Source organism: Blennius ocellaris (assembly GCF_963422515.1).
Source record: "Blennius ocellaris genome assembly, chromosome: 12".
Lineage (NCBI taxonomy): Eukaryota > Metazoa > Chordata > Actinopteri > Blenniiformes > Blenniidae > Blennius > Blennius ocellaris.
Genome location: NC_137661.1, coordinates 13,881,656 through 13,897,782, shown reverse-complemented (window position 1 = coordinate 13,897,782; position 16,127 = coordinate 13,881,656). Strand labels below are relative to the sequence as shown.

General features: G+C 41.2%; 1 protein-coding gene across 1 annotated transcript in view; it reads left to right on the top strand.

The window, feature by feature from the left end:
- The first annotated feature begins 458 nt into the window (after window positions 1-458).
- fbn2b (fibrillin 2b) overlaps window positions 459-16,127 on the top strand; it is a 64,533-nt gene continuing 48,864 nt past the window's right edge. Inside the window, exons 1-4 of the mRNA XM_080506021.1 lie at window positions 459-658; window positions 7,985-8,067; window positions 8,251-8,352; window positions 15,758-15,853. Coding sequence (XP_080362147.1) covers window positions 480-658; window positions 7,985-8,067; window positions 8,251-8,352; window positions 15,758-15,853 — 460 coding nt within the window. The 5' untranslated portion in view covers window positions 459-479. The remainder of the gene's footprint in view (window positions 659-7,984; window positions 8,068-8,250; window positions 8,353-15,757; window positions 15,854-16,127) is intronic.

Genomic DNA, 16,127 nt, shown 5'->3' with positions numbered 1-16,127 from the left:
AGGAGGCGATGTTCCTTCAAATAACGTCGCCTGACATTGAACGGCTCATCTCACAGACATCCTGCACAAAAAAGCATCAAAACGTGGAACATAAACCAGCAAACATTGTTGGCGACATTGATTCAGTTTTATGGGAAAAACAAAATGTTACCAAAATCCACTTCCTCATCTTGAATCATGCTGAAAACGTTTGGTTTATGATTCGTTCAAAGAAGCCATGAGGGCATATGAGGTCCCTCGTCTTGCAGAAACATTTGATTAAAAGTCTGTGCTTTGTTGGATCAATGGGAGTGACGTGTTTTATATCTTTGCTCTTTGTTCTCTTTCTGTCCAGCTCCTGCTCTGGGGTGCACGTCAAGACTTGGTCTGACTCCAGCTCCAGATCCTTCTGCTCAGTCTGGGTCCACGGGTGAACGGAGAGTCCGAGAGTGAGCGGTGGCACCGGGTGGATTCGGTTGGAGGGAAAGGAAGGCCGACCAATGGGATCAAGGAAACTGGCTCAGGTCCTACTGGGATGGGCGGCGGTGTGTCTTGGGGCAGTTCACGTTGCTTGCGCTCAAACCGGGAATGGACAATACCAAGCTAGCCGCTTCACTGGCAGTGTGGACCAGAGAGAGGTGCAGCGGGTTCGACGCCGAGGCCAGGAGACGCTGAGAGGGTGAGACTCTTTGTGTGTGTGTCTCTGTCTGTGTAAAATCTCTATGACGCAACACTCTATTTAACACGTTTTCATACTTAACTATCCATATTGTACCATACAAATATGTACATGAAGCCTGCTGAAACTCAAAAGTGTATGAAGTTTGTTTTTCATAAACAAACCTGTACTTGTATCTGGAGAAGGTTTGAAATATAAATGGCTTTCCCCGTCTGTTTTCCTGGCAGCTCTCTTTCAACTGCTGTGCTTTCTGGTCAGAGGCCAAGCTCGCCTTATACCAAATTATGCTGCTGAATACTACCACATTGTTTTCTCAAAAACAGCACATATTCGACCTTAACAGGCTGCTCACCACACCGAAATATACCCACGTTACAGTGAATTGACATTTTCATGGGAATGGGAGGGAAAGCGGCTTTCTATAGACGCCGTCTCATGAGGGGATGATGAGCGGAAAGCATGACCCAAATTCCCTCATGTGTGTTAGTTAAGCTGGACAAAGTAGTTCAGGACCGCTGTGGAGAGATGGCAGGCCCTGATCTTTTAGGTTGAGGCAGCCAGTGGGGGTGTATTTCTCTGTGTGGGGAAATACTCATGCACATGAGCGTATGTGTGTGTGTGCATGTTTTCAAAGGTGTTGTTTATGTATCTATATGTGGGGAGTATCCAGTGAAAGGAACTTCAGGGATCACATCACCTCTTGCCAGCTGCAACCACCCTCCTGCGTCTCTCGTCCGCGGCACCTCTCTTTTGCTTGGTTTCCCAAACACCATGAGTCTGGGTGTGCAATATATGTCAGTGCAGCAAAGAGTTTTCATTGTAAATTCTACCTCTTCTTAAAAAACAAAGGATGTTCTGTTGGAGGCCGTTTGCGGAGTCTGCATCAGTTATTCCAATCAGACTCCCATCTGTCCCAGCTTATAGTTCCCCCAGTGCCAAGCCACAGGAAATGAGGTATTCGTATCACCCGAGTGGGGTATGAAAAGGGGCATTTGTTTCACTGCTGTAGGTGACAAAGCAGCAGAAGAAATAAAAGTGGGCGGAAAATGGTTGCAATAGCGATTGAGAGATAAAATGATGAAGAACGTGAGAGTAATAGTGACAAAGATAGAGAGAATGGCTAAAGACTGGAGTAGAATTTATTCAATTGTAGCCTATTACTTGTGCCTGGTAAAGCTCACAACCAGTCACAAAACCGGTGTTTTCTCTGAAAACATGTCTCGCAAGAGTTTCTGCCGCATAATAATATTAGATGTGTCTGCCTTGTCACTCATTTTGCTGGATTTAGAGGGAACCTGTCCATGTTAAATAAAGAAAATCATTCTCATCTTGCATTTAGACACATTTTATAAAGAATGTTCTATGCCAGAGTTTGATCTATTTACAAGCTCTATGACAGCGTCTGACACACCAAGTGTTTACAGAGCCCCGGATTCAACCACAGGATTGGCATCAAACCAAAAACATGAAATGTGCGACATAGCTGAACAATAAATCACATTCACAGTTTGTCTAACAAGCAGTGAGCAGCCAGAGGAGGGAGTCAAAGAATCACGAGGTTCTTCACAATAGTGGATTATTTCCATCAAATCGTCTGTGGTTTCATGAGAACAAGTAACACAAGCCCGCAGACGTTTTCCATTACATGGCTAAGTTTTGGAAACTCTGCTGTCGTAGCAATGAAATGCTCACACAGTGATAGTTTTGTATGGAGAATTAAGTAGGTGATGTGATTATACAGGACATCTCTAAAACTCGGGGTAGGTTAAGGTGAAATGCTCTGTTTGCATGCTGGGCTTTGGGCTACCACAAACTCTTCATTATTTTTATGGGATTTTATAGGATTACAAGGTGTTTCCTGGTAACTGTTACTCAATATAACTTTGAAGTACGTTCAGCAGTTTGGCCTCGTGTGTTGAATCTTGTTTCCAGTTACGGTTCCAGTCGTCGACGAAAATAGATCACACGTCCTGTGAAATCCGGTAAAATTAGTCACCTACGTGTGGGCCTGTTTCATCTAACTGCCTCTGGAATGGAGCTTTGAGGATAAATGAAGCACAGTTGTGATGAATAAGTCCTTTGGATGTTTATTGCGTTGGTGTGGGCCAAAAGTTCCTCTCATAGGAGTTGTTGAATTTTATTGTAACTCATTCACGTCAGTTAACTATAATATGTGCAAAGTCACGCTTGTTTCTTACACCCGTCATGGGGAACTGTCAGCAACTCAGCGTGGGTTTTCACAGATTTTGTGGGTGGGAGATGGAGTTAGTTTAATGACGGTCATTATGCTGGCCTTGGGCTGGGGTGCAGTGTTTATTTGCTGGCTCGAACTTCATATCCCCTGGTCTGTCTTTAGTAGCATTGGGTCTGATACTGACTGACTGATTTATTGGCTACAACAGCGCACTGCCCCTGGCATTGGTCCACTCACAGGCGGTATCTGATCAGGCCTCAGGCGAGCTGGTTGGCCGTCTTGCTCACTTTACTCAATTAGTGATTGACTATCTAGTCGGTAGACGGAGAGAGGTAAAGTATGAGGCAAGGACTGGGTATTTTCCGTTCTAATGCATAGCCAACTAAAAGAGTTGACTATTTATTGTCTGATGAGATTTCATGTACATGAGAGTAAAAGAATCTTTCTTTTTTTTCTTTTCAAATAATTGAGACCTGTTTGGCACACATTTACCCACTTCTGCAAAATACATGAATGCTGGTGAACTTGGCAGACATTCAGTCTCAAATTAGGGAATTACACTCAGTCCAGACCATTCCAGGATAATGTTAGTACCACCCTTATTGTCTGGATTTGGTTCTTTATTTATAGTAGGCCTTGAAGGTTGCCTAAATTTCAAATGGAATAAAAAGGAAATTCCCCACATTGAATCCCATTGGAGAAATGGCTTCACATCAGACCTAAAGGAGCTGAGATTTGGGTAAAAGCCCATAAAATAAACCTCAGAAAGAATTTACATCAGTGGACATGTGCCAGCTTTCCTCCGTGTTTTATATGCATTGACTGCCATTTCAGGGTTTCATGGGTTTTCGCATTTTGCGTTTACTCCGTATACAGGCTAAGAGTGAAATTCACTGACGAGATTATCTGGGACAGCTGATTTACATGTTTAACATTTTTGCTCTCTCTGGCAACAAATGTTATCAGCTGTGTAACAAATCAGCTTGGTTGAGAAAGACATTTATTTCTATTCAAGTAGAAAGAAAAAAAACCTAAACAAATATCCTCTCTGGGGTTTATGTGGTAAACCACAGTACAAGTCACTTTGCTACAACTTTGTCTGTCTGTCTTGTCAGAACAGTAAGACAATCCATGTGCACACGTCACCATAATCTTTCCTGATTCTCTGTACGTCTCAATTTGACTTCATGTCAGTCGCTCACTTCACCTCAATTTCAAATCTGGTACACGAGTGCTATGGACTGCTTAAATTGTCTAACTTGTGTTCTTTGTAAAGCTCTCCCATCCATCCATCCATCCATCCATCCATCCATCTGAAAAACACATGACATTCTTGCTCTGAAGCGAAAGTACCTGTAATAAATCTTCCATCAATGATCTACATAATCTGCCTTATCTGGAAGTGCAGCTGAATTATTTATTTTTTTATACTCTACATTCCTGTATCATCTCTTCTCCTGTATTTATGGAGAGCAGGAGGCCCAGGTGTTGCTCAAGGCTTCTAACATATGAAGGCTTTATTTTGAGCAGTGGTCACGTATTGGGGAGATGATTTGTGACTTGTGCTCAGACTGAAACACACACGGGCACAGACACCTGACCTGGAGCTCCACCAACTGCAGGTTTCTAGAGGGTTAATGGAAACAAACCATAGTTGTTTTCCATGTTTTCCCAGTGCTCCACACAGGTCGGTCAAGACTGGCTGCTTTGAACTGCCTTAACCTTTGACCTTGCTTTATTCCCATGTAAAAAAAGACCTTCTGGCCAAAACTTCTCTCAAAAATCTCTCACAAAACACACATTCATCATTTGTTTCTTGGATTATTATATATTTTTGTCTGTAGACTGTTAAGGCAAGGCAAGACAAGGCAAATGTATTTATAGAGCACCATTCAAACACAAGGCAACTCACAGTGCTTTACAAAGAAATACAGAATAAAATAAATGCTTTAACTTAAAACAATCCATCGTTTCATGAACAAATATTGGTCATATAGTATCTGTTTGTTGTGGTTAGATGTATAATGTATTTTGTTAGCGCCCTACCTGATTGGAGTTTGGAGGACCCAGTTTTAAATGTGTGGTATAAGAGCAGTTTGAAGGTCAGTATGACTGGGGGATGTTGGACTTTTCTCTCTGAACAATGCAGATTGTTTCAATTCTGAACACAATACAACCAGCAGGCCTTGTCGTGCAGTATGTAAAATGCTGTTTCACTATTTTTTGTTACAGTAATTTCTTCTACTGTATTCACTTCAAATGGTAATTTCAGTGTCATTTCTCTCCCAATACTTACAGATAAGTTGGCAGCTGCTTTCCTTTTATTAGTATTAATGGGAATTATTGAGCAATCGCAGGCTGACGGAAACTTCAAAGGTTGCAACATAGCCACAAAGACCTAATCTCCTTTAGATTGAGCACTGAGAACAGTTGGACATTTCAATATTAAAGAAAGCCCTGGGGCCTAAACTCCTTCCTTATGTCTGCTTTTCATTCAGTTTGTCTTTGTTTCACTCTTCGAAGCCCCCTCTCTGTGATGGAGACCAAGAACTACCCTGAGAAAGACTGAGAGAGAAGCACCAGTGGAAGAAAAACAAACCTGGGTTTCTGACCTCAGGGTCAGACCCTTATAATCTTTCATATATTGACATCCGCAGGTATTTAGCTGGAAAATCTTCTCTGCTGCATGTAGAAATAGATCAGTGTGGATTTCGCCATTGCCTGCTCATTAAGTTTTGGAATGTCAATTTCTCAAGTTAAATTTATATTTTTTTAAACCTTTTTAAATTTGAGCGTTTTGTCCCCCAAAATCCAACCCCCTCCAAGGGTCTGGCCTCATTTCACTTGTGCGGCTTTCTGCCTCGTTTCCTTATCTCTGTTTTCCGCTCCCACTCCTCCTTCTGCTTCCGCTTTTTCGCAACATAAACTTGTCTTTGCTTTCTCTCCCACTGATCTCTAGTTCCTTTCCCACCCCACCTCCCCACCCCCACCCCCTAATCGCCTCTCACTCTTTTCACACTTTCGCTCTAAAACCAACATTCACATTTTACTGTCTGCGAGGACTCGAAAGAAGCCCCGTCTTCTCCTGTTTGCACCTTTTCTTTTTCTTTTAATCTCCCTTATATTTCTGTCTACGTGAGCACCTTCTGCCTGCCTGCCCACCTGTTTGTCTGCCCCTCCTCCCCATGCCATCTGTTAATGTGATTGGAGGTGTGCTCTGCTCTCCATCCATCAGAGATTCAAACCTCAGCTGTCATCTCGTGGGGTGGGTGACGGCCCGGGGTTACCACAGACACTTTCTAGCGAGGAGGGTCATCTGTTTCACAGGAAGAAGTTCATCTGGCAGAACACTAAAGTCCCAACTTCATGTCTTGACCTTTATTCCTAATGTTGTGCTTGAATATTCTCCCTGTGATCTACATTTGTTTTGTGTTTTGTTGGCAGAAGCAAATACAGTCATATATTATGTCAATAGCTATGTTTTCAAGACACTGGTATTTAAGTTTTAGACCAAGCCAAGCCAGCTGGTTCCTTCATTTCCTGTCTTGGTGCTAAACTAAACTTGTAGCCTTGTTCTTGTCCAACACTGAAAGACAACAAAAAACCTTTAAAAAAAAAAAAAAGTACTATTGCCTTTGAAAAAATGTTATTCAAAGAGTAAAAACGTGTAATTAGTGTTGATTCTCAATTATGCAGAACTGCTTCTTCACCTCCTTTACCTCCTTCTCCCTTGTAAATAGAAGATTGTTTTCTTTATTCTTTTTATGTGATGAGTATAATTCTCCATTTATATGTACATTTTTAGAAAAGTCATGGGACATCTATTTTTGTAAAGAAATTATCTGGTTTAGAGCAGCTGAGTAAAAGTTCCGAACATTGTAAAAGACTTTAAATTAAAGAGCCACACCACCAATATATAGTTAACTTTCTGGGCGGTGTACTTTTCTATGTGTGAGGACATTTATAAAATCACTTAGATAACCCTCATGGATCACTGAGAATAAGATCTTAGAAGGTTTTCACATGAAGACTGAATTACTGTCAGAATGTAGAAAATTATGTTGACGAGGTAGATAAAGTCTAATAATAGGTGCTGTTGAACTGCATTATGTGTTATGTAGGTATGATATTTATGATCAAGGTGTTAAAGCTCAGTTATTTTATTTTGTTTACTTTTTCTAATGAGGTTGACTTACCAGTCATTGACCACAATGAGAAAACAGCGATTTTCTAAAATGTATCATTGGAGTTTCTGTCTCCAATCCTAACATGATGAGATCCATTGACAAATTACCATGAGCACTGTGATCAGGCTGTATTCCAATTTATTCAATTGTGGTCCAACAATTGTTTGTCATGGCCTCAGAAAATACAAACATCTAAACACCAGAGTCCACATGCCATTGTTGTTATAATGCAAGAGTGTGGCACTGATATATGTTGGAGTTTTTTTCAAATAAACCCAAAGAAAATATTGGCTTGTAATTATTCATGGATGCCAAAAAAATGCAGTTTTTCATGTCAGCTTCTAAAGTAGCTGCAGACTCCAGTCCTGCTGCATGAGCCTGAGTGTGTTTGTGCATGTGTGAGCACAGTCAGTCATCTCTAGATGTGGTTTAGCCATTTCCTCTGAGGGAAACTTTGTGGCTAACCTGTCTGGCCATCGGAGCTCTCCGTACGCTGTGATGACTCTTACATCTGTCAGCCAGGGTCAAAGTTTGCTGCCAGCTTCCCACCAGTGAGCTGGCTGAGAGGACTGGGTTGTGTTGGAGTGCAATATTGGGTACTTTCCAGAAAACAGGACAGCCACAGGGGAGAACGCGAGAGTAAAGACGACTTTACGCATTCTGTAACCCCCTGAGATTAAGATTGCGCATTAAAAGAAAACAAAATGTTGTAGCCCCCCCGAGGTTTCCTCTCCTCCACTGATAATATCTCGATCCATCATCGGAAGAAGCTTTGTATCAAAGCTTGTTGTGTTTTTTTCTGAATCCATAGACCATGCATCTTGAGCAGTTCAGAAAATATCTCATACCCGTGTCTATTTGTTTAGGGATTCCACTGAATTATGTTTGGGAGGTCTGGGTGAGTTAGTGACTTTCTTTGCTCTTTCTGTTCTTCTCTTCTGTTAGGCCCAATGTGTGTGGTTCTCGCTTCCATTCATACTGCTGTCCAGGCTGGAAGACTCTGCCTGGAGGGAACCAGTGTATTGTTCGTAAGTTTCTCCATTCTTAAAGCCTCTCTTATACTTTAGTACAAAGCTCAGCGGAGGAGATAAAAAAAAAAAAAAATCATGGTGTCACATTGTGTTTGTGTAAGGTATCGATAAAAACATAGAAAAATCAAGTAAGAATATAGAATAAATTGCTCCTCTCCTCCTTCTACTTTCTCTCTTCAGCAATTTGCAGGAACTCGTGTGGCGATGGCTTCTGCTCCAGACCCAACATGTGTACCTGTTCCAATGGACAACTCTCTCCCAGCTGTGGAGCAGGAGCAGGAGGTCAGTAAGATCATTTATCAAATATCATCCCCCAACAAAAGATACTGGCACTTGAAGTCGAATTAAAGTGGTGGGGGCTGCTTGACTCTATTCAAACCATTATATTGCATTATTTTCAGTTCCCACTCAAATCAAGGACAAGTTGTGACTGTTTCCTGCACAGAGACTGTTTGATGTTTGCCTTTTGGGACCGAAACCTAACTGGTATTGAAAATTAATGAGGTCTGATCTTCCATGTCTCATTTGTTCTTATATCTTACATTTTTTCAGAGTAAATTTTCTGGCCTTAACCCCAATCATGTCTGTTCATGTGTGTACCTGTGTAGCAGAATGTGAACACAGCTTGACGACTGAAAGCGACTGAGAAAGTTGGCCTAAATCTGTCAGAACATAACAAAGGTGCTTATCAACACCTCTTTCCAAGTAAAAGTTGGAATTTCCAAACTTTCTTCTGTTTCTAGAAATAGTTCAGCATGTAACACCTGAAAAATGACAAATTACCTTTTTTCCCCCCACATTTCAGTTTCTGTGTCAATTTGGTACACAATGTAGAAAAAGTCCTTGGGGAACTTTGAGCTAGAAAGACAACAATGTGTCAAATAGCATGAAAAGGTGCAAATCAAATCCACAAAATGTTTTACCAAAATATATATATAACCTGATAGAGAAATTGATCAGAAATTCCAAAACATACTTTCTTTTTTTACTGTCACTGTAAAAGGATGATGCCGACCTGCAGTGTTGGCAAAGTTCCGTTTCAACATGAACTAGTTCAAAGTTCAGTTCACAAGTTTTAAAATGAACTCATTCAGTTCATATTTCATAATTCAGTTCCAAAGATTAACGAGTTCATCGTTCTTTTTTTTTTCTTCCAATATTCATGTTCATGTCGAGTTCATTGAACTCGTTCAGGCACAACACTGCCTACTTGAGCAGTAGCAATGGTTTGAGAGGTACATTAGAAAAAAACAAGAAACCTGAAACAAAATGACTGTACAGTGGATCAAATGAGTTCTCTTCAGATTTAAGCTTTTTTTGTTGGAGGACATTTGGCCTATTAACACCTCATTTGATTATTTTCTGTACATGAGCATTATCCACTAAGTCCAATATATTAATGTCAACATATGTTTTTCCTTCAAAAACACTTTGAGCTTTACTTCCCTCAACTCTGATCTTGCCAAGCAGCTCAAACTACTGATGACATGTTGTCTGCTACACTGAGCAGGTTCAGTGTCTTTGCCTCCAACTGCGAGGCTGTTATCCAAAAGTTGTCCCGCCTTTCTCCTCCGACAGCCAGAAAAGTACTGTAGCCATTGTAATAGTAGTGTAGTAAGTCCCAGGCCTCCGGCACAGCCGTCGGGTCACAGGGTTTGTCAGGATTAAAGTCAAGAGTCTGGCTGCCACAGCTCAGTCTACTGGGCTTAGTTGCAGAACACTCAGGATGTGTGTGTTTGGAGTGGAGCAAAGTGTTTTAGTGAGTATACACAGTGTGTGAAATCGCATTTATGTTTGTGGAGATTACTGCAGTGTGTGCAGGGTTTAAATATGCAGTTAATGTGTACAGGGCATACCAAAACCATTGTTGTTAAGCACCACTTTGAGGGCATACACTGTGAATGTCAATGTGTGTGTTAAGTAGCGTGCAATGTGTTCAGCTTCACTGCTTTAGTAGGCCAATGTCAGCTCATCAGTAACGCTTGGCCCCTGCCAGACCCTTTACACATGCTCACATTCCTCTAAATCCGCTAACACACAGATATGTTCACTTGAAGAGAGGTGTACACACACACACACACACACACACACACACACACACACACACACACACACACACACACACACACACACACACACACACACACACACACACACACACACACACACACACACACACACACACAGCGAGTATCATTTGTCGATGACCTGGAGGTGTAAAACAGGATCTGTTCCAGCCATACGTAGGACCATGGAGGTGAGGTGGGGAGAAGCTGCCTCCCCTGCAGGACACACTGAGACGTCCTGCAGAGTCAGAGCTTTGGAGAAAGCTATGAAGTCATGTTCCTTTGGGGCTTAAATGACCCCTGAAAGTGAAGTGATAAATTATTGTGAGAGCTCAGCAGAGCAAGGCTGAAGTGGTGACCACGCTCTGCAATTCTCAGCTTTCCTCAGCTGGTATTCACTTTTGCAAGTGTATAAATGGCACGGGAGCTCGAACTATGTCTGTTCATTCAGATATGATGTTAAAGTGCTACAATTGGTACTTTTATGTTTCTCTGTCGACTCTAATAAATATCTGAATGTTTACGTAAATCAATGTTGCTTTAGGATGCTCTCAGAGCTCTCATGTCGTTTCACTATTTGGTTGAATGTCCTCTATGAGTTATTGGCTTTCAACATGCAATTAAACCCTTTTGATCTGTTTGAAGTGTCTGTAAAGCGTCTCATCCTGCCAAATCTGAATATTCCCAAACTTTCATAGATGTGACTGCATGTGAATTGTCTTTGCTGCACTGGTGTTTTGTAATAAAACTTTGTTTTGAATAGAATTCCCTGAGAGTAAAATACACAATTTTAGGTGGTTTTAAACAAATTAGTTAGGCAAAAACTGTTTTCACAACATCATCAGTCTCAGAGGCTTCAAGTCCTGCCAAGGGAAGGCAAACACCACTATTGTAGATCTTGTGTTTTCAAATGCTATTACCTCCCAAAATCCGCTTTTGGCAATCCTCCACTATTTAACAGGATGATTCATTGCAGTTGGAAACAAATTGCTGCTCCATGGTGATCCATTCTGAAACACCAATTTCCTGGCCTAATTATAGAGCCTGATTTTAACACCCGGGTATGCTGGGTTATAGACAGCATCTTTATGTCTCACATCTTGCCTGTGCAATGCAGAGTTGATATAAATCACCAACAAATTTGCAACTTTCTGTATGTAATCAGTAAGCCAGTGATTATTGTTGTGTCCACACAGATGGTGGACTGATTTTTTTTTTAATGACTCGTCCTGGAATCTTTACTTTATGCCAATGAACAATTCAAGCACATGTTTCTGTTGAAAGCCTGGTGGGCTTTTGGAAGTGAACACACCCCCCCCCCCAAAAAAAAAAAGATAAACCTTTCTGTAAGCCACCTGAGTCATACTTGCTGATAAGCTGACGTTTTCCTGTCACTTCCCAGACCAAAAGGTTCACTCTGTAAGCCACCCTTGTAATAAACCACAGTTTAGGGCAGAGCAGCTGTGCTGAGAATTGTGCAGGGTCGTCTTTATTACCTTGTCTTCCCATAACCATAATTAAGAAATCATTACCAGGGATGTTCTCTCCCTAATGCCGAGAAACAGCTGTCTGTCGACTGACAGGCTTCCACTGGTGAGTGACCAGCAGCAGTAGTGAGCCCTGGGAAAGCCAGACAGGGGTCCTTTTAATTAGAAACCATGCTGCCTCAACAAAGCTCTACTCTGTCCTGTTAAGTATGAGGTAAGCAAACAAGCTAATCAAATTAATTGGTCTCATTAATCTGGAAAACAGATGATGTGAGTTATTCGTATAATTATCTTCGCTGAAAGCAGGGTAGAGGACTAACTTTCCTTGAATTAAATGTGGAGATGGGAAATAATAAAATGTATTTTCTAGTATCAATTTTGAACATTGGTCTAATTTATCAATTACCCAACAAAGCTCTGTATAGTCGACACAATGCTTGGCTTGAATACAATTCCAGCATCAGCTTAGCTGTTTCACTGTCTCCCAGTTTAAATATAATGTTGAATGTTTGGCTCATATCCTCTCAATTTCTTTCAATATATTCCCCGAGTGCTCCTTTCACTTTGAAACACAGACAAAAATGTCTACTTCTTTTTAATACATGTTTCACATAGGAGGGAAGCCTTGTGTGTGTCATATACATGGAGTTTCTGGAATGATTCCTGGAATTTAATCCCTGTTGTATGGAAAGACATTTCAAATGCAGTTTCCATCTTTTCCCCTACACAATATAAGTTCCACAGATATTTTTCTCATTTGTGAAATCAAGCCACATTTTGAGTGCATTGTCCTTCCCAAGAACCTTTACTTGTGGCATCTTTATATCTATGTAGGTGCAGAGTTTGATGTCAGGAGCTTATGATTTTGTGATTCACCACTGCCAAGAAAACATTCCAGCACAACCACTAGTTATGTTCACATCCCCTCTAGAGCCTAATGCTTGTAGCAGGTAATGCCACAATTCTGAAATCTTTTTGACTAATGAACGAATTGCGATTTGTTGAAATACCCACTGAACATTTTTGAAAATGGATTTCCACTTGAATTAAAGGATGCCTTAGAACATAGGTCTTAATTTGTTATATTTATGCAGCTTTTATTTCACCCATCCTTCCCAATCGAGGCTGAAATTGGGACCGACTTGTTACAGGTCTCTGCAGCATGTAGAAGTCAGGACAAAATACAACTATAAAGCACCTCAGTTTTCCATGAGACGCACATGCTCCGACACACTCACTCACACACACAAGCCGGCACTTCCTGTGTTTCACTCTTTCTCATAAAAAAAAAAAAAAAAAAAAAAACCCAGATGTGAACAGCTCACCGACGACACTACCAGAGTACAGAGGAGCATTGTGCTGCCACAACGCTACACCCAACTCCTTTTACTGCGGGTCTGGAAGATACCTTCAGTCAGATGCCTTTGGGAGACATTACGTTGACTTGCATTCATTTCCCTACTGACTTATTCAGACCTTAGCTGTCCTTATGTTTACTTCAATGTAACACAAGGCCTAAAACATGTTTTCCTTATGGCGACTTGTTCATTTCATATATTTATTCAAAAGGGACCGTGTACAATTTAAACATAAATGTTGCCATTTGATACATCGTACCAGATGTAGCCGGAGGCTAATTTGCATCTGCAGTCCTTTGGCACCTTAAAGACAATCCAGACATAACAAAGACATTCATAGAACAATGTTTAACACACGGAGATGCATACTAAGACATGAAACAACAGCAAAACATAAAATTACCCCAACTTATTCCTGCCCACCTCGTGGCCTTTAGGATGACAGGTCCACATTATATGAGGAACAGTAGTAAATACAGGTCGACACACACATTTGCTTCACTTGTCGACGTTGTTCTGAGTCATCCTGGGTCATCCATGAGAGAGAGAGAGAGAGAGAGAGAGAGAGAGAGAGAGAGAGAGAGAGAGAGAGAGAGAGAGAGAGAGAGAGAGAGAGAGAGAGAGAGAGAGAGAGAGAGAGAGAGAGAGAGAGAGAGAGAGAGAGAGAGAGAGAGAGAGAGATGCATATTCCCCCTACCTGTTGCTTTACTCATGCAGCTTTCCAGGCATAGGTCGCCGAGGCAAAATGTCTCTCTCCACCTGAAGGTGATGGAGTGTCATTGGGGGGCGGGGGTGGAGAAGAGGGAGGAGATCGAGTGAGCTCATCTTCTTCCTCTCTGTCTAAATGTGCCTGTTTTCTTCTTTATCCTCGTCTTTCTTCCTTCAAAATACTTCATGTCAGAGAGAAACCACGACATTCAATAAATCTCAGTGACTTTCACCCTCAATGTCTTTCTATCCGTCTTTTCTCACCTGACTCTTCATCCTCCGGTTTTGTTTCAGAGAACTCGCTGCCGTGTTTCTCATCTCTCGCCAAAGCCTTTTGCCTTGACCTATTTAGAAATAGTTTTCTGGGGAGGGGGTATTTGTTGAAATATGGTTGAGCTAACTCAAGTTGCCCTCTTTGTGGGAGTGTTAGTTGTAGCTGCCTGGAATAGCTTTTTTTTTTCTTAGGAAAAAATAATCATTCACTGCAGTCCTTCGCCGTGTTTCACACCACAGCTCGTATTATTGGCTTATGTGAAAAAAAGAAAGTAAAGAGTGTGCTGCGTGGACCTTTTTCTCACTCAAAGCTTCATTTGAAATTGCCTGACGCATGTCTCCTCGGAGTGAGCTGGAAATAGTGAGAAGAGTGAGACGAACTTGTAAACCCAATTGCCCTCGAGACCAAAACGTTTTTCTTTTAATTTATGACCATATGTCGCCAGGAGGCACAATCCAGACCAAAGCATTTTCTGCCAAATCTGTAGCTGTGGACTTGCCAAGTGTTGCTGCAGAATGAGAAAGTTAACTGGAATTCCTTCTAGACTTCTAGATGCAATAAATATGTGGAAGAAATCAAAGCTTGGTTGACCATTTTAGTCAATTTCACCTTTGCCTTGCATTCATTAAACAACACTAGATTAAGTTCCAAGATAAATGTAAGTCAGTTTTTGTGCAATCGTCCTGTAAGACAGACGTGGATAATCACAATGAAAGCTAACTTCTCGTACTTTCACTCAAGATGACTCACACAAGTTGTATTTAGTGTGTTTATGTACAGTCAAAATTAGTGAGTGGATTACAGTGACTGAAATGCCTCCTGTTGGCAAGTGTGCAAACTCAGAAAGTCTCGTTAAACAAACTCAGCTACAGGGAAGCGCAGTCATTTCCCCTGTGCTGCACAGTCCTGCATGCCATAAATGTTAAATAGAGAAAGAGACATAAACAGGCAGATGGAGAAGAAAGAGACAGGCAGCTATAGAGGAAATTAATATTGAACTTGCGATTAAGATATAGACAGAAGAGCTGGAAGGGTACAGAGGTTAGAGGAAAAAGTGGAAGAAGGAAGCGATGAAAGCAGGAGACCCAAGGTCAATAACAAAAACTTTTAAGCTGCAGTGAAAAAAAAAAAATACGCGTATAGATCTTTCACACCAAGTTCTGTAGGGTCTTTTGTTCCTCTAATGTGTAGTTTAAAGCTGGCTCGGCTGAAAGTCACCTGACTGCCAGGAAGGTCACTTAGCCAGTCAGAAGATGCATCTACACGTTTAAGATCATCATATTGACTCTGTCATTGTCACAAAACAGTCTTCCAGGCAATGAATGCCTTGCTTCTCATGACAGAGGTTTCACTCCTTCAGCTCGACACTTCAATGAAAAATGACTCACCTTCCTCCTCCGTGCACCTTATTATATATCACTTTTATTTTTCCTGTTGTACCTGGCTTCTATTCTTCCTCGTCCTCAGACTTCCTCACCCAGCTTTCCTCTACTTTCAGCAAATTCCTGACTGATTAACTGTAGCATACAGCTGGCTCAACTTATTGTCTGCCTCTAGTCTGCACGATTAACCCTCGCTCTGTGGCCTGTGGGCTCCAGTTCTGTCTGTCGGGCTCAAATTTAGAAAAATGAATAAATAAATAAATAAATAAATAAAGACATTGTACAAACCCTGGAAGAAGCACACAAAGTACCACTTTAGGAGTGAGGCTGCTTTTACTCATTTAAATGTTATGACTTCTAATGTTCTTTCTGAGTCATCATGAACTGAACAATGTTCTTGTCTTTTTTACAGTTCAGTCCTGCAACGTCAGGTGTATGAATGGAGGCAGCTGTGCAGAGGATGCCTGCTCGTGTACGAAGGGATACACTGGCAGCCACTGTGGACAACGTGAGTAAAAACTACAGGGAAATGGACTTAAAATCAGCGACAATACCATATTCAAACATTGAGGGAAAAAAAAATTCACACTGCATCCATATAACACTCCTACTCTGGAACCATGAGAAAAAAAAAGTTATTTAAAAAACAAAAAACAAAAAAAAAGTCAAAGTTTCATTGAGCTTAGTTACACGATTAGACTATTCAAGGTGTTTTGCTATTTCAATCTCTAAGTGACTAATAGAGGAGTTTAATAACACATTTTGAGTGACTCATGTTCTTT